A 25,590-nucleotide genomic window follows, 5' to 3' on the forward strand; every position below is an offset into this window, starting at 1 on the left:
GTGCAGAAATAATACCACAGAATATATATACTTTGTGATAATACTGCAACTTTAATAAGAAAACTTATAAAGAAATTTCCCGAAAAAAATTTCTAAAAAAAATAATTTTCCGGGAAATTCCAGAGAGAATGAGTTAATTACTAACAACAGACTATTAGACTGCCTATTTGTAGCTGGTATCTGGGTTGGGTTAAGTACTTGGATATGTCTTTTAGACTGGCTTTATCATTACCTTTGACCATTTAGGTTGAATCACTAAATAAAAAATAAAATAAAAAGTGAAAACACCAGTAAAATTTAATTTTAGCTAAAGTTGCAACATTATTTGATGGTCATACTTCTCGATTTTCACAACAACAAAAAATACCAAATCTTCTTTTAGTTCCCAAAATGCTTTTCAAATCTTGAATTCAATTTAATTTATTCATTCAATATAAATGAAATACAGCAAAAAAAAAAATAACATTTTTAATTTATAAAATATTTTAAGAATTACTTAATCGAATTACAATTGAATTGAGATGAAAATAAAATTTATTAATTCATTCATTATTTGTTTTTATTTTTATTCACACAACGATACTAATCTGTTCATAAATTGTATAAAACACATGCCGGAAAATGTAACTCGCATATCGAGAGTTAGGTAATTGATAAGGAAAATTACTATAAAGAAACTCAATGCGAGTCTGAAGGTGATGAGGATCGTGTATGTTTCTTTGATTTCTTGCGCTTCTTTTTCTTGTCGCGTGACTTTTCATCTTTGTCATCGTTGGTAGAACTAACAGCGGCTGCCACAGCTGCTATAACAGTCAGTTTCTTAAGTTTCTCGTGTTCTTCTAGTTTCTTTAGAGTTTCTTGTTTCAAACGTTCTAACTGTTCCAATTCGCGAGCTGTTTTTTCTTTTTCCATGTCTTCGATGCGTTGTCGCTCAGCACGTTTCTCCTCTTCTTTGGCAATCTCTTTGCGCATGTGGTCTTTGAACATAAGAAGGGCTTCTGCACGTTTTTGCTGTTTCTCACGGGCGGCTTTTTCCTCAGACATACTGGCGCTAGAGGCAGATGTGTTTTGTTCGTTAGATTTCTTTGGTGAGGAGTGACGATCGCTGGATTTTCTTTGACGACGCTCAGGCGAACGTGAACGTTTAGGTGATCTCGATTTTGAACGATTGACACGGCGTTGATTGCGCGATGGGGTTCGCGATTTGGATTTTGATTTAGTTCGTCGGTCACGACTGCGATCTCGTGCTCCACCTCCACCTCCTCCGCCACCAGCCACAAGTCTTCCACGATCACGCTGATCACGTCCTGCAGAACGTGAGCGTGAACGACTGCGTGATTGGTCGCGACGATCTCTTGAACGCCTGCGATCCACTGGTGAACGTCGACGTACAGGTGAAAGAGGATAACGATTGCGAAAACGGTCGCCAGAACGGGAACGACGACGTCGGTCGCCAAACGGGTTTCCTCTACGACCACGGAAGTTGTTGCGTCGTAAAGGCGAACGGAATCCTTGACGGCGCATGGGCATGCGTCGATCATTGCGGAAAGGGGAACGACGACGTCTTGAACGTGAAGGAGATCTTGAATTAGAGCGAGAATGACTGCGTGACCTGGATTTTGAACGTGACTTAGAACGAGAACGCGAATTACGAGCTTGTTTAACAGGTTTCTCCTTTCCCTTCTCTTTCTCTCTTTCTTTTTCCCTTTCCCGGTCTTTTTCCTTCACTGTACTATCCTTACGGTTTCTCTCCTTGTCATTACGTTCGGTCTTGCGTTCATTATTTGAAGATGAAGTCTTCTGATTATCTTTTGCAGATGTTGACGAAGTCGTTCTAGCTCTCTTATTTAAAGACTCATCTAGATCACCTGTGTTATCTAGTTCTGTTTCGCTGTCCGGTTGATGTTCATAGTCCAAGGCATTCAAATCAACTGACTTTTTACGTTCCGGTGTTTTCTTGCGTTCCTCATAACGGGACTGCTGTTCTTTTTTGTCTTTGTCTCCTTTCGAATCTTTACGACTTCTTTCGACTGTCTTATCCTTAGTTCGCTCCCTTTCTCTTTCACGATCCACAACGCGACCAATACGATCTTTAATCGACCTTTCATCGTGTTTGTCATCACGACGTCGTTTGGACTCATTACGCTCGGGTGATTCGGCGACTTCAGCATCTTTGACGCCATACGAACTGGCATGAGACAGTTCAAAATAAGACTTATTGGGATTTTTGGACGCCTCCTCGTGACGTTTTTTACGCTCAACTTCTCGCCGCCTTATTTCCTCTTCGCGCATTTTCTTCTCCTCTTCAATTCGCTCCAAGTCGGACATTTTTATAGTACGATTTTGTGCTCGCTTCCAATGGGGTGGTGTGTTGCTACGAGAGCGTGAACGGGAAGGTGTACGAAAACGCTAAAACAAATAGAAATTAATATATAAATTTCAAAATTAACAGATAATTCATATAAAACTAAAACTTACGAAAACACCTCTTCCTTTGATAATGCGGCCGCTGCGTGATGTCGGTACCTTTTTCTTTGACCAACCAAAAAAACCTCGCACTTCAGTTTTTTCTTGTCGGTCCCGCGAATTGTCACGAACTTCCCCTTTTTCCAGTGATCTTTTAGAACGATCATCGCGCATAAGAAATTTATTGGAAACCTGACAACATATTACGAATAGAAATGTTTTGTATAATAAAGTTATTTAAGTGGAAACTTACCTCTGGTATCTCATCTGGATCGATATTGGTAACTGTCACTAGAGGATGTATTTGACCTTCTTCATCGTCACCTGTAGCTTCTCCTTCTTCAATTTCTTTCTCCGATTCAGATCTATAAAAGTACGATTAATAAAATAATTGATATTTCTTCATATGGGAGTTTAATTAGTTAACCAATTGTTCTAGATGTTTAATGCAATTCGAATTATGTTTTATCAACTTGTTTTAAATTAGGGTTCATAATTGGGAATAATTTCTCGGGAATTCCCAGGAATATAGAAAAGATTATAAGACTTATTTTTAAAATTACATTATCTTTACTGCACAGATAAGACAAATTACATAGTTGTGGTTTATTGCCAATCGAATGATTCGATTATATCCATAGATTTTTTAAATCCTGGCAACATAAAATCAGAAAAATTATAAAATTTTTGTCACCCAAATAAATTTGTTTAGACACATGAGGAAATTTTTTTAATTTTTCATTTATCACAACCAAAATAACTTTCTCTATTCGTAATCGTAATAAATTTCGAAAACTCAATCGTTATCGAATGTCATCTTAGTAAATTTTTTTTGATATGGAATATCGGAATAACAAAAATATACTGGTTTTTGAGTTAATTTAGAATTAAAAATAACAGATTTTTTTAATATTTCCCGGGAATGGAAAAAGTTTGGGAAATTAGAAACTTATTTTAAATGTATTTAAAAAACTTCTTTGAGATTCTGCTATTAATGCAGTATCTCCTTTGATAACACAAAAAAAGGGATGAACACGGGTTCGAATGGAAGTCGACTGCCTAACGATTTTAAAATTAAGACTGAATGTATCATGTTCCGAATGATATGTATGGCATAGCATTCGATCATCGCAATACAACTATTGATAAGTTTTTCTTGTGAAAAATTACGATTAGTTAAATAGTTCTCATCGTATTTACTATCTTTAGTCGTGTGAAAGTCAGGACGTTTAAAAGCGAGGATTTCGTTTTTGCCCTAATCATAATTTATATGGATTATTCAGGCCTGTTACACAGTTTGTTCGGAATGGTTTCAATTCCGTAGTTTTCATTCCGATCGATTTCGTTTTATGTTTTTCAGATTCCGTGTAATTTATTAATTCCAAAAATATTTCATAATTCTGTATTTCAGATTTTAATTTGACATCGTTTTTTATATTAAAACAACAGTGAAGTTTTTGGTACAGAAAAATAAAAACTAATAATTACAAAGAAATATCAATTCCACTTTGAAAACTGAAAGTGGTTTCATTCCGAAAGAAATTTTCGCTTTTATTTTTCTGATGAAGCGAAATACGGAATTAATTACACTTTCGATCGGAATGGGATTCTGTGACACGCCTGATTAACTGATATTTTACGCTCACAAGACAATATACGCTACGAATCGACCGGTGTCTCACTTGGTCAACAGTGGAACTGTTGGTGTTCTCACGAAACAATTAAATATTTGAAGATATTTTGAAGATGTAAAATTAATCAAACCTACTAAATTATACGCGGACAACAGCATTTGTTCTGTAACTTCACAGACGATAATGGGTAAAACTAACTGTCGCCATGTCTCTAAACAGAGGCTGATGGTATAGTCGAAAGACTTCGACAAGTTCAATACTACTTCCAAAACTGTATAATCTGAGTAGCAGTTTCCGTGGTAACGAAATCCATGTTGATAGGGTGCCAGGTATAGATGCTGTGAAAGCAAAGCGAAATTTTATAAATGTATATCCAATAGCTTCAAAGTCATTATATAGATTACATCTGGTCCTTAATACTTTATCATTTCTCATGACTTATAATTTCTAATCCTCATGATATGAATGCTATCGCTATAATGTCAAGATTGTTCCTCAAGTTTGGGAGAGACATTTAACGAGTCATAGATATAATCCGGAAGTGAGTAGTACGTAAAACCGACAGTAATGGTATAAACTTTAAAATCGTATATGTTCGTGCATGTCGTAGATTCTTAAACCTCACAAGAGATAAAGTTATTACTAAATCCTATATAAGGTGTCCATCCGATATAAGGTGTCCATCAAAATTTCGATCTGTTTATCCAAATAATATTGATTGATACTATTGACTAAAATACTTGTTGCTCTAACTAATACATATAGCCATGTCCGTCTATCCGTCTGTATGTTGAAATCAACTTTCCGTAGCCCCCAAATAACTTACAAACATGATTGATACATCAAAATATCGGGAATTCTCCCGGCTCGGTTGCTATTTCGTTTGTAATTTCTACATTTTTCATTTCCGACCATATAAAGTATATATATTCTGGATCCTTATAGATAGCGAAGTCGATTAAGCCATGTCCGTCTGTCTGTCTGTCCGTCCGTCTGTCTGCTGAAATCAATTTTCTAAAGACCCCAGATATCTTTGGGATCCAAATCTTCAATAATTCTGTCAGACATGCTTTCGAGAAGTTTGCTATTTAAAATCAGTAAAATCGGTCCACAAATGGCTGAGATATGAGGAAAAAACCAGGACAACCTTGATTTTTGACCTATATCTTGATTACTAAGTCATTAATATAGTCAATATGGATATCTAATGATAGATATTGCAAAGACCTTTGCAATGACGTATATAAAACCATAGTTGGACCTACAATGGCTCAAAATCGGAAAAAATATTTTTTAACCCGATTTTTTTACCAAAAGTTTTTTTTTCGCTAAATATTAAAAAAAATATTGAAAAAAACAAAAAACAAAATTTTTAAAAAAGAAAAAATTTAAAAAACAATTCGAAATTTTTTTTCCAAAAAATTAAAAAACTGCAAAAATAAAATAAATTTTGTTTACCTAAAAATTTATTTTGAAGTATAATTTGGTGAAGGGTATATAAGATTCGACACAGCCGAATATAGCCCTCTTACTTGTTTTATCTATATCTGGATTACTAAGTCATTAATATAGACAATATGGATATCTAATGATAGATATTTAATAGTCCATTGCAACAATGTATATAAGGCTATAGTAATTTGGGACTACAATGGGTCAAAATCGGGAAAAATATTTTTTACCAAAAAAAATTTTTTCACTAACAAATTTAAAAAAAATTAAAAAGTTTTCAAAAAAAATTTTAAATTTGTATTTTAAAGTATAATTTGATGAAGGGTATATAAGATTCGGCACAGCCGAATATAGCTCTCTTACTTGTTTTTTTTCAATTGATACATTGAGAATTTATAGTTATTGTTTTATAAATCCGATTAGTCATATAATTTATTAAGTTTTCTAGTGTTTTTAGTCTTATATCCCGTCAATTATTCAACAATGTTCTTTTTTCATCTCTTCAAACGTATTATACTGATTATTTTCAGAATAAATTTGTCTCCACATATTCTCCATAGGGTTAAGATCTGGTGAACGTGTCGGCGATTCCATAACAGACAATCCATGTTGCACAAATCTGGTTTTAGTTGATCTGGAAACATGGATTGTACGGTTGTCAGCAAGTATTTTTTAATTAATTTTTTTCCGATTTGTTTCCAAAATGTTTCAGTACAAAAAATATTTTGGTGAAGGGTATATAAACAAAACTAACGACCTAATTTTTCAGATTTCCTATTGATGTTCGAAGAATCAATCAATCTAACCTTTTCCAAGTTCAGGCAAATATTTAAGGGTGTGAAGTTAAATTCGTAAGTTAAATACGTCCCACATATATGTTAACTACTTAACATAGCACTGTTAAATAAAGTAAATTTGAAAAACATAGTTTTTTTTGGCAAAAACATAATAAAATTAATTATTTTTATTCACCAATTAAAGAAAATACCTTAAATTTAAACTTTTAGTTAAAAAATAAAAAAAACATCTTCATATTAAGATTAAAATTACAGTTTGAATATGTAGTATTCAAGTTCATTGGCGGGCCACTTAGGACAGACCTGAATGGGGTTTGGATATGGTAGGTGAAAGCTGGGAGGGAGTAGATATCAAAACTATATAGGGTATACCCAGTTGTTTCTCAGGGAAGGCGCTATTAGGGGCGGAATTTGTTCGATTACTTTGTTTACATTAATGTTCAAAGCGTTATAGGGGCCATTTAGGACAGACCTGAATGGGGTTTTGAGATACCGGGTGAAAGCTGGGAGAGAGTAGATGTCAAAATTATATAGGGCATATCCAGTCCTTTCTCAGGAAGGGCGCTACGAGGGGTGCAATTTGTTCCAAAATTGTTGTAATGTTAAAAGTGTTATAGGGGCCATTTAGGACAGACCTGAATGGGGTTTCAACATGGTGGGTGAAAACTGGGAGGGAGTAGATATCATAACTATATAGGGTATACCCAGTTGTTTCTCAGGGAGGGCGCTACGGGGGGTGGATTTTGTTCCAAAATTGTTGTAATGTTTAAAGTGTTATAGGGGCCATTTATGACAGACCTGAATGGGGTTTGGACATGGTGGGTGAAAGCTGGGAGGGAGTAGATATCAAAACTATATAGGGTATACCCAGTTGTTTCTCAGGGAGGGCGCTACGATGGGTGGACTTTGTTCAATTACTTTTTTAACATTTATGTTCAAAGTGTTATAGGGGTCATTTAGGATAGACCTGAATGGAGTTTGGATATAGTGGGTGAAAGCTGGGAGGGAGTAGATATCAAAACTATATAGGGTATACCTAGTTGTTTCTCAGGGAGGGCGCTACGAGGTGTGGAATTTGTTCCAAAATTGTTGTAATGTTAAATGTGTTATAGGGGCCATTTAGGACATACCTGAATGGGGTTTCAACATGGTGGGTGAAAGCTGGGAGGGAGTAGATATCAAAACTATATAGGGTATACCCAGTTGTTTCTCAGGGAGGGCGCTACGAGGGGCGGACTTTGTTCAATTAACATTTATGTTCAAAGTGTGATAGGGGCCATTTAGGACAGACCTGAATGAGTTTTGGACATGGTGGGTAAAATCTGGGAGGGAGTAGATGTCAAAACTATATAGGGTATACCCAGTTGTTTCTCAGGGAGGGCGCTACGATGGGTGGACTTTGTTCAATTACTTTTTTAACATTTATGTTCAATGTGTAATAGGGGCCATTTAGGACAGACCTGAATCGGGTTTGGACATAGTGGGTGAAAGCTGGGAGGGAGTAGATGTCAAAACTATATAGGGTATACCCAGTTGTTTCTCAGGGAGGGCGCTACGAGGGGTGGATATTGTTCAATTACTTTTTTAACATTTATGTTCAAAGTGTTATAGGGGCCATTTTGGACAGACCTGAATGGGGTTTGGACATGGTGGGTGAAAGCTGGGAGGGAGTAGATATCAAAACTATATAGGGTATACCCAGTTGTTTCTCAGGGAGGGCGCTACGAGGGGTGGACTTTGTTCAATTACTTTTTTAACATTTATGTTCAAAGTGTTATACGGGCCATTTAGGACAGACCTGAATGAGGTTTGGATATGGTGGGTGAAAGCTGGGAGGGAGTAGATGTCAAAACTATATAGGGTATACCCAGTTGTTTCTCAGGGAGGGCGCTACGATGAGTGGAATTTGTTCAAATACTTTTTTGAAGATTTTATGAAGAATTTTTGTATAGAAATACGTAAACATTTACGTCCCAGCAAAAACTTCGCTTACAAAGGCTACAATGACTTTTTAATAATGTCTCTTTTAATAACTTACTTTTTAAGTAGTAAAGTCTAAAAAAACAAAATAAACAAACAAAACAAAAAAGCTGTTACTTTTTTTCAATTTGCCCATTTTTTTTATTGCACGTTTATTTTTAGAAAAACAGAAAAGAATATTGCATTACTGTGTGAAAACCATTATTTGATGCACAATGAAATAACTAAGCAGTGGTGTAGTGAGCACAACAACAGACTAGCAAACAGATGGTTGATGGTTCGACTCTTGGCTGCGACTTATTTTTTTTTTTTATTTTTTGTTTGCAAATACAAAATTCTATATAACTCTACTAACAAAACAACTTATTTCCGTCCAAAATATCCCAGCAAAAACTTTTCTTACAAATAAGCCGAAAAATAAGGGGAATTTGACGATTCAACTACTTATTTTTCTACTGTAAGAAGTCATTATTTTTGTTCGCGATGTCCCAAAAGTAATCCTTTATATTTTGGCCAGAAATAAGTTGTTTTGTTAGCGTTATTTATAGAATTTTTATTTACACAAAAAAGTAAAAATAAAAAAAATAAGTCGCAGACCCGATTCGAACCTGCAACCTTCTGTTTGGTAGTCTGCCGTTGTGCTCACTACACCACTGCTTAGTTATTTCATTGTGCATCAAATAATGGTTTTCACACAGTAATGCAATATTCTTTTCTGTTTTTCTAAAAATAAACGTGCAATAAAAAAATGGGCAAATTGAAAAAAAGTAACAGCTTTTTTGTTTTGTTTGTTTATTTTGTTTTTTTAGACTTTACTACTTAAAAAGTAAGTTATTAAAAGAGACATTATTAAAAAGTCATTGTAGCCTTTGTAAGCGAAGTTTTTGCTGGGACGTAAATGTTTACGTATTTCTACACAAAAATTCTTCATAAATTCTTCAAAAAAGTATTTGAACAAATTCCACCCCTCGTAGCGCCCTCCCTGAGAAACAACTGAGTATACCCTATATAGTTTTGACATCTACTCCCTCCCAGCTTTCACCCACCATGTTGAAACCCCATTCAGGTCTGTCCTAAATGGCCCCTATAACACTTTGAACATAAATGTTAAAAAAGTAATTGAACAAAGTCCACTCATCGTAGCGCCCTCCCTGAGAAACAACTGGGTATACCCTATATAGTTTTGACATCTACTCCCTCCCAGCTTTCACCCACCATATCCAAACCTCATTCAGGTCTGTCCTAAATGGCCCCTATAACACTTTTAACATTACAACAATTTTGGAACAAAATCCACCCCCCGTAGCGCCCACCCTGAGAAACAACTGGGTATACCCTATATAGTTTTGATATCTACTCCCTCCCAGCTTTTACCCACCATGTTGAAACCCCATTCAGGTCTGTCCTAAATGGCCCCTATAACACTTTTAACATTACAACAATTTTGGAACAAATTGCACCCCTCGTAGCGCCCTTCCTGAGAAAGAAGTGGATATGCCCTATATAATTTTGACATCTACTCTCTCCCAGATTTCACCCGGTATCTCAAAACCCCATTTAGGTCTGTCCTAAATGGCCCCTATAACGCTTTGAACATTAATGTAAACAAAGTAATCGAACAAATTCCGCCCCTAGTAGTGCCTTCCCTGAGAAACAACTGGGTATACCCTATATAGTTTTGACATCTACTCCCAGCTTTTACCCACCATGTCCAAAACTCATTCAGGTCTGTCCTAAATGGCCCCTATAACACTTTGAACATTAATGTTAAAAAAGTAATTGAACAATATCCACCCCTCGTAGCGCCCTCCCTGAGAAACAACTGGGTATACCCTATATAGTTTTGACATCTACTCCCTCCCAGCTTTTACCCACCATGTCCAAAACTCATTCAGGTCTGTCCTAAATGGCCCCTATCACACTTTGAACATAAATGTTAAAAAAGTAATTGAACAAAGTCCACCCATCGTAGCGCCCTCCCTGAGAAACAACTGGGTATACCCTATATAGTTTTGACATCTACATCCTCCCAGCTTTCACCCACTATGTCCGAACCCCATTCAGGTCTGTCCTAAATGGCCCTTATCACACATTGAACATAAATGTTAAAAAAGTAATTGAACAAAGTCCACCCATCGTAGCGCCCTCCCTGAGAAACAACTGGGTATACCCTATATAGTTTTGACATCTACTCCCTCCCAGCTTTTACCCACCATGTCCAAAACTCATTCAGGTCTGTCCTAAATGGCCCCTATCACACTTTGAACATAAATGTTAAAAAAGTAATTGAACAAAGTCCACCCATCGTAGCGCCCTCCCTGAGAAACAACTGGGTATACCCTATATAGTTTTGATATCTACTCCCTCCCAGCTTTCACCCACCATGTTGAAACCCCATTCAGGTCTGTCCTAAATGGCCCCTATAACACTTTTAACATTACAACAATTTTGGAACAAAGTCCACCCATCGTAGCGCCCTCCCTGAGAAACAACTGGGTATACCCTAAATAGTTTTGACATCTACTCCCTCCCAGCTTTCACCCACGATATCCAAACCCCATTCAGGTCTGTCCTAAATGGCCCCTATAACACTTTTAACATTACAACAATTTTGGAACAAATTCCACCCCTCGTATCGCCCTCCCTGAGAAACAACTGGGTATACCCTATATAGTTTTGATATCTACTCCCTCCCAGCTTTCACCCACCATGTCCAAACCCCATTCAGGTCTGTCCTAAATGGCCCCTATAACACTTTAAATATTACAACAATTTTGGAACAAAATCCACCCCCCGTAGCGCCCTCCCTGAGAAACAACTGGGTATACCCTATATAGTTATGATATCTACTCCCTCCCAGTTTTCACCCACCATGTTGAAACCCCATTCAGGTCTGTCCTAAATGGCCCCTATAACACTTTTAACATTACAACAATTTTGGAACAAATTGCACCCCTCGTAGCGCCCTTCCTGAGAAAGAACTGGATATGCCCTATATAATTTTGACATCTACTCTCTCCCAGCTTTCACCCGGTATCTCAAAACCTCATTCAGGTCTGTGCTAAATGGCCCCTATAACGCTTTGAACATTAATGTAAACAAAGTAATCGAACAAATTCCGCCCCTAATAGCGCCTTCCCTGAGAAACAACTGGGTATACCCTATATAGTTTTGATATCTACTCCCTCCCAGCTTTCACCTACCATATCCAAACCCCATTCAGGTCTGTCCTAAGTGGCCCGCCAATGAACTTGAATACTACATATTCAAACTGTAATTTTAATCTTAATATGAAGACGTTTTTTTTTAGTTTTTAACTAAGAGTTTAAATTTAAGGTATTTTCTTTAATTGGTGAATAAAAATAATTAATTTTATTATGTTTTTGCCCAAAAAAACTATGTTTTTCAAATTTACTTTATTTAACAGTGCTATGTTAAGTAGTTAACATATATGTGGGACGTATTTAACTTACGAATTTAACTTCACACCCTTCAAATATTTTCCCTGTCACTTTGTGTCTCAAATATTTCGGTTTATAAATCAAATGAAAGTAAAGGATTATTATCTGAACAACGTTTGAGCAACAAGTATTTTAGTCAATAGTATCAATCAATACTATTTGTATTTTTGGATAAACAGTTACCTTATAATTTTGACATTCAACATATTACAAAACTTGAAATTTAGGGGATTATTTTCTAAATCTATCACTTGACTCCGAGATTTAGGCTATTAGTTTTCATATTGTGCGGTAAAAACATTTAAGACTAGACAATTGCTGAATATTAGATAACTGTGTACAAACTTAACATAAACATCATAGAACTCTAACTCGTTTTCTCCAAATATTTGCTAAGCGGAGGTTAATTTAGTTATACTTACTTTTCTTTATCACTAGATTTAGAACGTTTCTTTTTCTTCTTTTTCTCCTTGCGCTTGCTACGCTTTTCAGTCTCTGAATCACTAGCAGAATTATTTTCGCCAGATGAAGCGGCAGCCCGTTTCTTTTTCTTCTTGTCTTTTTTAACTGAAAACAACAACATGTTTCGTCTCATTTTATAAGTATTTACATAATATGTATAAGTATGTAAATAAAAAAAAGCCACAACAATTAAATTACCTTTAAGCTGACGCACTAATTCACCACAATTACTAATAATAGCATCTTGTAAAGGACGTGAATTACGATCGACTGGCAAATCTTCTAATTGGCGTACTAAATCTTGACCCGATATAACTTCACCGAAAACAATATGAACGCTGAAAATATTGAAAAAAAAATTGTCAGTGCATTGTTTAATTTAAAAAATTTCTGTTAAAAACTTACTTGTCCAAATGTGGAGCAGGTTGTGTAGTACTATAATGAAAAACAGAAGAAGAGAAAAATATTCTTTACACTTTGTCATTTACTACATTGATTTGTATGTTTTTTTATATTTTTGGTGTTGAAATGGTTGAAGAATTGGCTACAATTTTGTTTAATTATTTTTGTTTTTTGTATTGGGTATGAATGCAAAATAATTTCTACATTTTGGGAATTAGAACATATTCTGATGAAAACAATCATTTCAGATGATATTAGCGGTAATGTTGAGCCTAAAAGTCTGAGGCTTTCTTAGACTATTGCACTGGCTTATTCCATGGAATATGTATCTGTTTTAGTTTAGGAGCTGGTAGACCTGTCAGCAATTTTACTAATTTAAGACGTCCATTTGTGTTTGGTTATGAGCATCAAATGTTGCTAGCTAGTTAATCCACCAGTGTAAACACATCGTATAAGTACTTTGAAAAGTTGTAAGGAAATTTAGTGAGACAGGCCCCCGTGCTTTAGCTTAGGATGCCACATTGCTAGATAATAAATAACAATATAATCATGTAATATTTGGATTTTTTAAATAAGTTTCTAAAACATTGTTTATGGTTACAAAAAACAAATAAGAATGTTTAGAAAATAATAAAACAAACATAAAATAATGCTGAAAATAAACTGGGAATTATTATTTGAAATGTTATGTTATTAATGTTGGGATGCTTGGGTGATGCTTACATAAAGAATTGGGAGCCATTGGTGTTTTTACCACGATTTGCCATGGAAAGCAAAAAAGGACGTTCATGTTTCACATCAAAATTTTCATCTGTAACGAAAGAGAAGATTTAAAATTAATTTATTAAAAATGTGCATTACTTATTTGAGAAATAAAAGTTAGTTAAACAAATAATACAGATTTCGACAAACTACTTTAGTTAGTTGATCTAATTAACTGTCTGCTAAAGTCAAACAAATTTATTTTATTTGTTTGTTATTTAAAAAAAAATTATTTCTAGAGTCACACTAGTTCCATTATTCAGAATTACTTTTTAGGATATGTCTCCAAACAATCAACTCGATTCATACAGTAATGACTGAGATTAAAGCGAAAATCTATAAAAAAAAGACAAACTGTTCACTAAAATATAGACCTAATAACACTATTCGCGCAAAAGTTGGACTGAAACCGAAACTTTTATAGAGTAAAAACATAGATTATTGAATTTTAAAGGAGAAACAAGATTTGAATATAATGAATAAACAAATTGAAGAGGAGGATGAGACAATTTTTCATATTTCCGGTGATCTACGCATTAGGTTTCTGGGGCATCGTTCCTTATATACTCTTTCTGAGTTTTCGGAAATTAAGTTGAGTGCATCAATGCCTTTATTAGTAATAGTAATTGGCAAACCAAACCAGACACGGGAATCTCCACGGAGTGACCTAATATCCGTCAAATGACTGGTACATAATATTCTCCTCACCTATCTTCTTCGGTGACTTCTCTTTTAATCTCTATCTGGCCCTCTTTTATTTCTATTTTCAGGTAACTTCGACCCAAGTGAGCTGCTCTCTTCCTGTCTCTACCATGACGCTGCCTGTTAACCTAACCTAAGTAAGCATCTTCTAAAAACTGTTACCTCTAAAAGACTTTTCAGTTCAAGAATAAAAACTAGATTAATGGAGTCCACAATGTCAATTGGTTGCAGCAGTGGTTGCTGTGTTGACAGCCCTTGGCCTAGTGAACTTTGGTCATCTGGGTATGTTTGATCTGGGTCGTGAGAATGACGGTCGTGGTTTAGATGACTTTCTCACAAAAAGAATGGCTTTTTTAAGTTCTATCTTGTATTAAAATGTTTAACCATTTAAACAGCTATTAGTGACAGAACACACTGATGTTCCTAGATCGTTTAAAATATTAAAAATTTTCTTTTGTATAAAATGGAAGAAGTCCAACGAAATGGTCTTATTGTCAAACATTTATTGATTTTTTTAAGAGCCTGCATTTGGAGGGCCGAATGGTAGATTTCCTACAGCTATAATTTCAAGAATAGTCCTAAATTTGTACCATAAAGGAAAAACACTACTCTACAGAGTTCAATTAAAGCCTACATTTCCACATCGTAAACATTTTATTATGTAAAAAAAAATCAATAAAATTACAATGCATTTATCACATACAACATATCAACTAAACAATTTATACGCAATAAATTATAATTGTTTATAAACAAAACAGAAAAACAATAACATGGCTGCCATAGAAACTTATCCCTACAGAATGAATTTAAAAAAAATATCACAACAAATAATCTACATTTTTTTATTGTTACAGAAATCCACATATCACACTCACCCTCAAATGTACCACCATAAATAGATTCGCCACCAGTACCATTGCCAGCTGAAAAATCACCAGACTGTATCATAAAATCTTTGACGACACGATGAAATATGACATTTTTGTAGTGCAATTGCTTTCCCGTTACCAGGCCCGTGCCCTTTTCACCCGTACACAATGATCGAAAATTTTCAGCAGTTTTTGGTGCCACATCGGTATAGAGTTCAAAAACTATGCGGCCCACGGGTAGACCACCAAGTGATATGTCAAAGAAACAACGCGGTCTATTTGCGTTAGCACCACTGCCGCCGCCATTGGTCACCGTCATGGTGATGTTATTTTTAATGTAATATATTTAAAATATATATTTTACCACATGCACTTTGATTTATTTAATATTTTATTATTATCTGTATTATTTTTAATGCAAATTTCAGATTTTTCTCCTTTTCTTATGTAGCTTCCGCACGAATTGAAAAAATTAATTTTTGCTTTGACAGACTGTCAAAAAAATTCTCTGAAACGCTGCTAGATGTTAATGCTGCCAGATTGTTGAACTTTGTACTTCGGGTCAACTGGCTGACGTCAAACACAATACACACATATACCGTGCATTTCATATGGGACTGATTGGTTTGAAGACCCCCCATTTCTCATAGCGAGAAACTTAATATAAAAAAAGATTTTGCTCATTTCAGCGGTCACTATATTGAAAAGGTGTTGCCACTTTTTGTTTTTGCTGTCATATTTGTTAAAATACAGAGTTGTGTATCAAAAGCAGTGTTGCCATGTGTAATTTAAAATTCCAAATCATATCCAACACAAATATTGTCTTTGAATTAGTGAATGGTATGAAAAGCTAATAATCGATTTTCGACTTTTTGATCAACCATTTTCATTTCGATTTTTACAGTCGATTAATCGAACCCAATAATAGATTTTTTAATAATCGACCTGCATTTTTGGAAACTATAGCAAATGACCCATATACGCTATAATTACGGATTAAAATGATATTTTTGAAGAGTATTATAACTCATTTATATTGAGGTGCTCATTTTATAAACCGTAACGGCAAACATTTGACAACAATTTTCTGGAAAAAATTTCGTAACACTTTTTATAAAAATTTCTTAAGGTTGAAAAAATTTCGCATTAAAAAATGAGGTCCTCCGGGAATATTTTCCGATGTTAGCTGAAGATTAATATATTGCAAATTTTAATGAAAGCAAAAAACGTAGACAATACTAAAAATTCCGGAATTTTATTTCTATTTCGATTAATCGTTATCAAAAATCGATTTCAGCATAAAAATCGGAGTATATAATCGATCACGAAATAATCGTTTTTAGGCCCTGAAAATCGATTTTCGACCATAATCGTAATCGATTTACCATTCACTACTTTGAATGTCATGTAACTTTGTTTTGGAATATGGATTCTTAAATATTTCTTAATAGTGCATTTACACTTGTAATTTTCAAACTTATGATCATAAGCTACTTTCATAAACTATATCGTTTACATAATTTTAGACAGTTAAGTGCTTTATTTTTGACAAGTCATAAATCAGCTGACTTCAATATAAAAAAATTTAATAAAAATATGGACGTTGTTGCGAAAAAAAAACGTTGCTGCACGTACATATAATATAAAAAACACTTTTTAATAAATTTTTTCAAATTTTTCTTACAGTTTGGCTATTTTTTAAAAGAAAACAGTTTTTTTGAGCAAATGAAAAACAGAGTTGCATTAGCAAAAACTCGTTTGTATGGATAAATAAGTCCCCTTTTACAATGCAGAAATTGAAAGGCAGACAGACGAAGTTTGTTGGCGAGGGGTTGAAGAGGCAGAGTGTGTAGTACACGACCATCAAGGCATATTTAACACATCTTGATCTTTACTAGACATTTTTTGTATCTCTTTTCCACTTTTTAAATTTTCATGTTTTCTCACATCAATTTTCTCACATCAATGTTTAAAATTTAAACATTGATGTAATCCATTGTCAAATGCATTTAAACTTTAAATGCATTTGACAATGGAAATATTCATACGCACCAACAACGAAAAAAGGAAACGACAAATTTCTGTCTGTCTATTAATTTCGCGGTTGTAAAAGGTTTAGGCAAGTTCAAAAGAGAATGAGAAAAATGTCTGCCTTTTAATTTCTGCATTGTAAAAGGGGACTAAGTTTCTCAAACTAGTTTATCACCATAAACAACTTATAACAAGTTTATGGCGTAGGTGTAAATGTAAACCTCTGACAATTGATTTAAAAAAAATATTACTTTTTTATACCCTTCACCATGAGTGGCAAGGGTATATATAAGTTTGTCATTCATTTTGTAATTTCCACATTTTTCATTTGCGACCCCATAGGTTAGGTTTAGAAGGGTGTACACTAAGTGTACTTCCACCCAGAGACCTTGAGGTCCATTGTGATTCCCTTCAATAGAGATAGATAAAGATAAAGATGATAGCATTAGAATAAGCAAAAAAGAAGTCCAAAATTCCGTCTGATAAAAAGAAGAAGAAAGAAAGGAAAGATAAGTCTTTTTACGGATTTGGACCTGCCGTAGAACGTCCCTTAAATAGCCACCCTATTCCCTTAATGAAACCTAGTATGTTGCTTAGTTTGCAGCCAGCAACACTACCAAGTTCGTCCAGAAATCTATTTCCTAGCCATTTAAGTCTGTGACCCTGTAGCATAGGGCAGTTGCACATAATGTGCTCTACTGTCTCTATCTCCTCTGCATCCCCACATACTCTACAGAAGTCCTGTGTGTCAATATCCCATTTTCCCTTAAAGGCTCCAATTGAGCAATGACCGGTTATCACTCCTACTAGAATCCTGAGATTGTACCTATCCAACTCTAACAGTGTCCCAGTCGCGTTCGCATTCAGTCTTGGCCATAAGGCCCTGGACACTTTGCAATCTGTTCTACTGCACCAGGATCGATTCGTGCAGTCCCGGAATCTTTCGTAGATTACCCTGTAGTAGTGACAAATGGGTGGTCTAACAGCCCGTTCCCTAGTGTCATGGTCCAAATCAGAACCATGTCTAGCAAGTTCATCTGCTACCTCGTTACCCTGTATATCACAGTGCCCTGGCACCCAACACAATCTCACTGAGTAGTGTACCAATAGCTCCTCCAGAGCTCTCCTACAGTCCTCTACTAGGTTGGAGTGTACTAAATGACATTCCAAGGCCTTCAGTGCCGCCTGACTGTCTACATATATTGTCACTGCAGACCCCCTATTGATGTGTGTCCCTATCAACTCTGTGGCTTTCCAGATCGCGAAGATCTCTGCCTGGAAGACGCTACACTCGTTAGAGAGTCTATATGAGCGCTTGATGTCTTGGTCGACCAAATAAACCCCGGCCCTCATACCAGAATCCATTTTGGAACCGTCTGTGAAAACTGCGCACCCATCAAACAGTTGATCGGATCCAGCCCACTTGTCCCTAGTGGGGAATTCTACTGGGGGTGAAGCACCAAAGCTGAAGGTTGCGACCTTATAGTCAGAGATTCCAGATGGAGTAATGCCCTGACTAACAAGACCTGCTTCATACAGTATCATAGTGTGTCCTATCAGCAAGGATTTCACCAAGGAAGACTCAGATAGTCTGAGTAAGTTCCTTGCTGCCACACTTTCAACATATATCTCAATGGGTAGTAGGTTCAGGATTATATCCAACGCCGCCTGCGGGGTGCTGCCTAAGGCACCTGTGATACCCAGACATGCACATCTTTGAGCCTTGTTGAGTATAGCCCTGTAGCTACGTTTCCTCATTGCCTCCCACCACACTGTGCAGCCATAAGTAATAATAGGTCTAACAACAGAAGTGTAGATCCAATTAACCATACTAGGTCGCAAGCCCCAGTTTTTGCCAATTGAGTTTCTACATGTATAGTAGGCATTAAGGCCCCTTTTCAATCTTTCCTGCGTATTTATTTTCCATGACGGTTTATTGTCAAGGAAGGTTCCTAAATACTTGGCTCCCCCTGATAAACTCAGCTCGACGCCGTCTAGTTTCGGCAATTTGAAGTTCTCTACCTTATACTTCCTAGTAAACAACACCAATTCTGTCTTTGATGGGTTTACACCCAGCCCGTTAGTCTTTGCCCAGGATGAGAGATCGCCAAGCGACTCCTGCATGAAGTCACTGATAGTTGAGAGAAATTTTCCCTTAATCAGGATCACCACGTCACCCGCATGAGCGACTATCTTCCTACCCTTAGATTCGAAGGTCCTGAGAATAGGATTAACCGCCAGTAACCACAGCAGAGGAGAAAGAACTCCACCTTGTGGTGTACCTCTGGTAACCCGTCTTCTGATCACATCGTCCCCTAGGGTTGAGTTGATAATCCTGCTTTCCAGCATTAAGATTATCCAACTCACTAGAAAGTCGTCGACCCCAAGTTCTACTAACGAGTTCCTAATTGCCTCTGTCCTGATGTTGTTAAAGGCACCTTCTATATCAAGAAACGCAGCTAAAGTATATTCCCTATGCTTCAGACTGTGCTCTATACAACCGACCGGATTTACCCTTAAGGTAGGCATGTTGAGCGTTGCTAATGAGATGGGTATCTATATTGCTCCTTAGATGTAGATCTATCAGTCGTTCTAATGTCTTCAAAAGAAAAGACGATAGGCTAATAGGTCTAAAATCCTTTGGTTTCGAGTGGCTGGCCTTACCGGCCTTAGGTATGAAAACAACCTTGACCTCTCTCCACCCACGCGGCAGATACCTCCTACTTTGCGACCCCATAAAGTATATATATTCTGGATCGTTATAGATAGCGGAATCGATATAGCCATGTCCGTCTGTGTGTTGAAATCAACTTTCCGAAGCCCCCAAATAACTTACATACACGATTCATACATCAATATCTCCGAAATTCTTCCGGCTCGGTCGCTATTTAAAATCGAGAAAATCGGTCCACAAATGGCTGAGATATAAGGAAAAAACTAGGACAACCTCGATTTTTTACCTATTTTTGACCTATATGTGGATTACTAAGTCATTAATATAGACAATATGGATATCTAATGATAGATATTTCAAAGACCTTTGCAACGACGTATATAAGACCATAGTTTTAAAAATTTTTTAACCCGAATTTTTTTTTCATCAAAAAATTTTTTTTTGTCATAAATTCTTTTTCCAATAAAATTAATTAAAAAAATTTGAAAAAACTTTTTTTAAAAAAAATTAAAAAACAATTTTTTTAAAAAATTTTTTTAAAAAATGTTGATTTTGTTTAAATAAAAATATTAAAAAAAAAAAATATTTTTAAGTATAATTTGTTGAAGGGTATATAAGATTATAGCTCTCTTGTTGAGAACTTTTATTTGTTTCATATCTGTAATAATCTGTGTAAAATAGTTTTTCTTCATTCAATTTATTTATTTAATAATTTTCAAAATGAATTGAATAAAATTTACTTAAGACTTTTTGAACTGAAGAAAAATTTAATAGATTTTATTAATCCATAATGTAATGGATTTGAATTAAAGAATGAATACACTATATAATTTTGAAAATTGAATTAAGAATTAATTCTTTCGAAAATTTTATTAAAGTGAACTTCGATTCCCACCTACCAACGACTTCATTTATTAGTTCGATATATACATTAGGGTATTCAATTAATCGGGTTTCTGGTTTAATCGGTTAATCGAGCAAATAATTAATCGGTGTGTAGATTTTTTCGGTTAATAATCGGTTAATGTAAATTTATTCGATTAACCGAATAATTTCTATTTTAATTTTAAATTGAAAATACAACCACGAATTTTGTGTACAAAAACATAAAAAACAAACAAAACATTAAAATTCACCCAAAAAATAATAGCAAATATGTTATTTGAGATCCTTTTTATATACGCATGTGAGTTTTTATAGGATTTTAGTGAGATCTTCCAATATAGTCTTTTAAAAAAGAATATAATTTAAATTTTCCTTTTAGATTTAATAAAACTTGACTTGGAAAAAGCACTCTCGCTGATTGAAGATGATGAAGAAATCGAATCGCATGATAAATAATATCCAATATATCAGTTCTTTTTTTTAGTTTTTTCGAAGCATATCAAATTTTTCGTATACCATTGGAGTACTTTCTGGACTGTTTTTGATTTTGAATACTTTCAATAGTTTCGTTAAGTTCTGATCACAGACTCGATCGTTTCAAAAAAAGTTTCGTCTATACATGTAAATACAAACAAAGTTTCAAATACATGTAAATTAAATATATCAGTTGTTATACTCACTAAACATGGTTCTTGTATGTTCGAAAAAATATGTAATTTTAATTTGAAATTTGTACCTATTTGAATTGAAACAGAAAAAGAAATACAAAAAATATGTTAAAGTGCAAAAAAACGGAATTTCGGTTAATCGGTTAATCGACACAAATTAATCGGTTTATTTGTTATTTGAAAATCAGCAATTTTAAATTATTGGAACAGTTAACCGTCCAAAATTAATCGGTTAACCGATTAACGGTTAATCGATTGAATACCCTAATATACATACATATGTATGTATATGTAATTATTATAGAAATTATTATTAATCTTCAAATTTGGCTCTTTATTCTTGAAATTTATAGAAATTCAGCTTATAAACAAAAAACATGTTTTCAAACGTAGAGAAAATATACATAGAGCGGAAACTCTCCTGTCAATGATCTAACTTAGTTGTCAAAAACCAATGTAGTGAGAATGGATTAGTATGTGAAAAAACAACACTCAAAATAATCACACATACGAGTGTTGTTTTTGTTTTCACATAGTTTTTTCTACTAACACATTCTCACCACTTAGGTTTCGGTCAACTGAGTTAAGTCTTTGACAGGAGAGTTTCCGCTCTATGTCTATTCTCTATGGTAAAATGTCTAAGAAAACTAATAGATATTTAAAAAACTCCCAGAAAAACTGTTTCCTCAAACATATTTTTCTGTTCAAGATTAATGTAAAGTGGTATTAACATAATTTAATTATGCCGAATATTAAGGGTCGGTTTCGGCCTAAAAAATTTATTTCGCTAAGACTCTAATAATTTGCGACCTTCAACTTCCATCTCTTTAAAAACAAAATTATTTTTAGAACAACTCTTACTGGTTCGTTCAATGAAAATTTGGTTTTATTTAGAAATAAAAATAATTACAGAATGATTTTATATTAAATTAATTGTAGGTCATGTAGCGAGGAGTAGCACTGAACTTGGCATAACTCTTAATGACCTTATTGACGGCTTCCAAGAAATCTTTTTCTGTGGCTACCTTGCGACGAGCGCGAATTGCAAACATACCAGCCTCAGTGCAGACGGAACGAATTTCAGCACCTGTAGAGTTGGGACACAAACGTGCCAAAAGCTCAAAACGAATATCACGTTCAACGGACATTGATCGAGCATGAATCTTAAAGATATGAGAACGCCCCTCCAAATCTGGTAAACCGAATTCTACTTTACGATCTAAACGGCCGGGACGCATAAGGGCAGGATCTAAAGTATCGGGTCTGTTGGTGGCCATAAGCACTTTAATGTTGCCTCTGGGATCGAAACCGTCCAATTGGTTAATAAGTTCCAACATGGTACGTTGGACTTCATTGTCGCCTCCAGCGCCATCATCGAAACGGGCACCACCAATGGCATCGATTTCGTCGAAGAATATCAGACATGCCTTCTTGGAACGTGCCATTTCGAAAAGTTCTCTCACCATGCGAGCACCTTCGCCTACATATTTTTGTACCAATTCCGAACCAATGACACGAATGAAACATGCATCCGTGCGATTGGCTACGGCACGAGCACACAAAGTTTTACCGGTACCAGGGGGACCAAAGAGCAAAACTCCCTTGGGTGGTTCAATACCCAAGTTGACAAACTTTTCGGGATGCAACAATGGTGTTTCCACTACTTCACGCAATTTTTCAATTTGTTCCTTGCAGCCACCCACGTCGCTATAGGTGACATCTGGTTTTTCTTCAACCTGCATCATAGTTACCGTGGGATCGATTTTTGGTGGCAACGGAATATGAATCTGATACTTATTACGATCTACTCCCACACGCATACCCTCCTCAATATCTGTAGGTGCCACAGAATCGGCCAAGTCTACAACAAATTTGGCAAACTGTTTAACATTTATTATGTACTTGGGATCATCTGAGTCGGCATTAATGATTTTAGTGCATCTTGCCACCTGAAGAGGTTGTTCATTTTGCAATATTTGCTTATCGGCTGCCAAATCCCATAAAGCGGGTGGCGCTAGACCTGTATCACTTTCCTTAATGCCTGTCAACTCATTGACCTGCTTTACGGCCTTTTGTATATCTTCCTCGATGATCTTAATGGATTTGTGGTACTGACTCTGGCCATAGGTTTTCAACAGTTCAATATCGCCCTCATCCAATGATTTGATTTCTTTTTCCTCCTTTTCTTCGTGTTTAACTTTACGTTGATCGTCTCCTAAATAGTCGGGCATTTTTGCTTCAGGTTATTCTTAAATACTTTTAACAATTAATAATTTTTTTGCACAATAAAATGTTTTTCTTTTTTTCGGCTTCGCAATGACTATCAAAAATAGCGTTTTGTCAAAAAAACGAGTTGCCAACTTTTCTGTGCGGTTTTCTTTTCAATGTTGTCATGTTTTTGTTAAAAAAAACGCGTTATTTATAAAAACGTTTACATTACAATTCATTGGCAACTTTTTTTTGATAAATGCTGACAAACAATTGAAAAATTAAAAAAAACGTTATTAGTTAGTTATAATTTAAAATAACGTTTTTTCAACAGACAAATACAGCTGTATAAAAAGATAGTTAAAATGGATAAGACAATCAATAGGATTATATCATAAATATATTCAGAATTCAATTTTGGGAAACCTTGAAGTTTTGAGTTTCTAATCGTACTGCATTTTTCCAAGGTATTAAAATCAATTTTAAAATATTGGACGAAGGCCTTTGCATTAAAATTACACGATATGATGTAATAACAATTATTTAACTAGAAATATTGCACTTTAAAAGATAATCACAAAGGAATAGTACTGTATTTCAATATTAAAAAAGTAATAATAGCAATTGTAAAAATACACACTACATACGTTAATAGTTAACATGCAAAATTGTTCAATTTAACTGTAACGTCGACAACAATGCTCCCAATTCAAAAAAATATAAAATTTAATTTAATTAAAATTATTGCTTTAATCCGAAAATTTTGCAAAATTTCAATCGCATATAAATATTTGAATATGAAATGTCTAATGAAGTTTGTTTGTACTGGCAGTTTTCATACAAAAATAATTTTCACTGACAGTATAACTATTAGTTAAGGCATAAAACTTGGTGTTAATGAGGGTAACTTAAACAATAAGTTTGGGTTTTATTTTTCAAAAAAACCAGCAAATAAGTAATACAAATTGTTTTATTTGAATCAAAAGTAATATAACCATTCGACAAATATGCAGTACTTAAATAAGTGTGAATTTCTGATTGAATTATACTGTTACAGATATTGGTTTGACTCATGCGCGGATCCTGAAGGGGAAAGGAAACATCACACCAAAACTTTAAAGTTTTAATATAAAAAGGGAAAAAAATAAATTTTACTGAAAAACGTAGAAATTACAAACGAAATGAATGAAAAGCTTATACATATCGATGGCTTAATATAAAAAAGGCGTAACTAAATTTTTTTCAAAAATATCAATGAAAAAAGGGTTGTATTAAATAACTTCATTAAAATTAAAAAAAATAAATTTTATATGACATATAAAATGTGATGTCTCTTATTAATAATAACATTAAAACTTTTTTTGTGCTTACAATTTTATGGATTTTATTAATTTTATTCCTTCTCCTGTAAATTAACAAAAAATCGAGTTACGCCATTTTTATATTAAGCCATCGATATATATCCTACCAGTCATGGTGTAGGGTATACAAATAATTACCGATTTTAATTATTTTGAAAATACTGTTTCAAGTAATATTGGTTTGACTCAGAGCTTAGAACTAATTAATTCATGTCAAGCATAAATAAAAAAAATCGTAATTCGGAAACAAAAATTTTAGCAATTCATTTCATATAAACTTTCCCAACCTAATAAATTCTTTAGCTTCAGTCAAAGGATTTTATTTGAATGGAATTCATTCATTGTTGAATTAATTCATAATATAATTAATTCCACATTTAAATGTTTTAACTTTTTTTATTAATTTAAATCTAATAATTCAGTTTTGTTTTAAACATTTACAATTGGTCTGTTCAATAACAAAAAACTATTACGAATTATTACAAATTTTCACACAAAAATTTTAAATTTTTATTGAAAAACTTTTTGTAATAGAGTTGAATTGAAAAAATTTTTATAATTTAATACATTTTTAAAACTATGGATTTGAATTAAAGAAAACTTGAATAATTCAACAAAGAATGTATTCTCAGAGGAATGAATTCAATGCATTTGGCTATGGAATGGTTAAAAGATTAAGTTTAATTTTGAAAATTCAATTAAAATTTAAAAGTCTTTCGAACATTTGGTTTGACTATAATAAAAAAAAAATAAATTTTAAAAATTTACAATTA

The 25,590-nt window shown here is 34.4% G+C and overlaps 3 protein-coding genes across 3 annotated transcripts; all 3 read right to left on the reverse strand.

Annotated features, from left to right (window-relative positions):
* Nucleotides 1-373: 373 nt before the first annotated feature.
* Moca-cyp lies at nt 374-15,476 on the reverse strand. The gene is made up of 8 exons (XM_065515946.1): nt 14,997-15,476; nt 13,378-13,465; nt 12,658-12,687; nt 12,451-12,590; nt 12,213-12,357; nt 2,720-2,831; nt 2,479-2,658; nt 374-2,409 (listed from the first exon to the last, which is right to left on the reverse strand). The coding sequence occupies exons 1-8, from the start codon at nt 15,307-15,309 to the stop codon at nt 679-681; spliced, it is 2,739 nt and encodes a 912-aa protein (XP_065372018.1). The 5' UTR covers nt 15,310-15,476; the 3' UTR covers nt 374-678.
* A 2,064-nt stretch (nt 15,477-17,540) lies between these two features.
* LOC135953115 (uncharacterized) lies at nt 17,541-18,779 on the reverse strand. The gene has a single exon (XM_065502800.1). The coding sequence runs from the start codon at nt 18,777-18,779 to the stop codon at nt 17,541-17,543; it is 1,239 nt and encodes a 412-aa protein (XP_065358872.1).
* Nucleotides 18,780-22,112: 3,333 nt separating this feature from the next.
* Rpt1 (26S proteasome regulatory subunit Rpt1) lies at nt 22,113-23,603 on the reverse strand. The gene has a single exon (XM_065515948.1). It carries the CDS (start codon nt 23,477-23,479, stop codon nt 22,178-22,180), a length of 1,302 nt encoding a protein of 433 aa, XP_065372020.1. The 5' UTR covers nt 23,480-23,603; the 3' UTR covers nt 22,113-22,177.
* Between the last annotated feature and the right edge of the window lie 1,987 nt (nt 23,604-25,590).

Source organism: Calliphora vicina, chromosome 1, assembly GCF_958450345.1.
Source record: "Calliphora vicina chromosome 1, idCalVici1.1, whole genome shotgun sequence".
In the NCBI taxonomy this organism is placed as follows: domain Eukaryota; kingdom Metazoa; phylum Arthropoda; class Insecta; order Diptera; family Calliphoridae; genus Calliphora; species Calliphora vicina.

Excerpts from the sequence above, each read along its gene's own strand:
- LOC135953115 (XM_065502800.1), bottom strand. The coding sequence starts at position 18,779 with ATGAGGAAACGTAGCTACAGGGCTATACTCAACAAGGCTCAAAGATGT.
- Rpt1 (XM_065515948.1), bottom strand. The coding sequence starts at position 23,479 with ATGCCCGACTATTTAGGAGACGATCAACGTAAAGTTAAACACGAAGAA.
- Moca-cyp (XM_065515946.1), bottom strand. The coding sequence starts at position 15,309 with ATGACGGTGACCAATGGCGGCGGCAGTGGTGCTAACGCAAATAGACCG. Across the intron at positions 13,466-14,996 it reads TTATGGTGGTACATTTGAGG|ATGAAAATTTTGATGTGAAA; the intron begins GTGAGTGTGATA and ends CTTTCGTTACAG. Across the intron at positions 12,591-12,657 it reads CCTGCTCCACATTTGGACAA|CGTTCATATTGTTTTCGGTG; the intron begins GTAAGTTTTTAA and ends CAATATTTTCAG.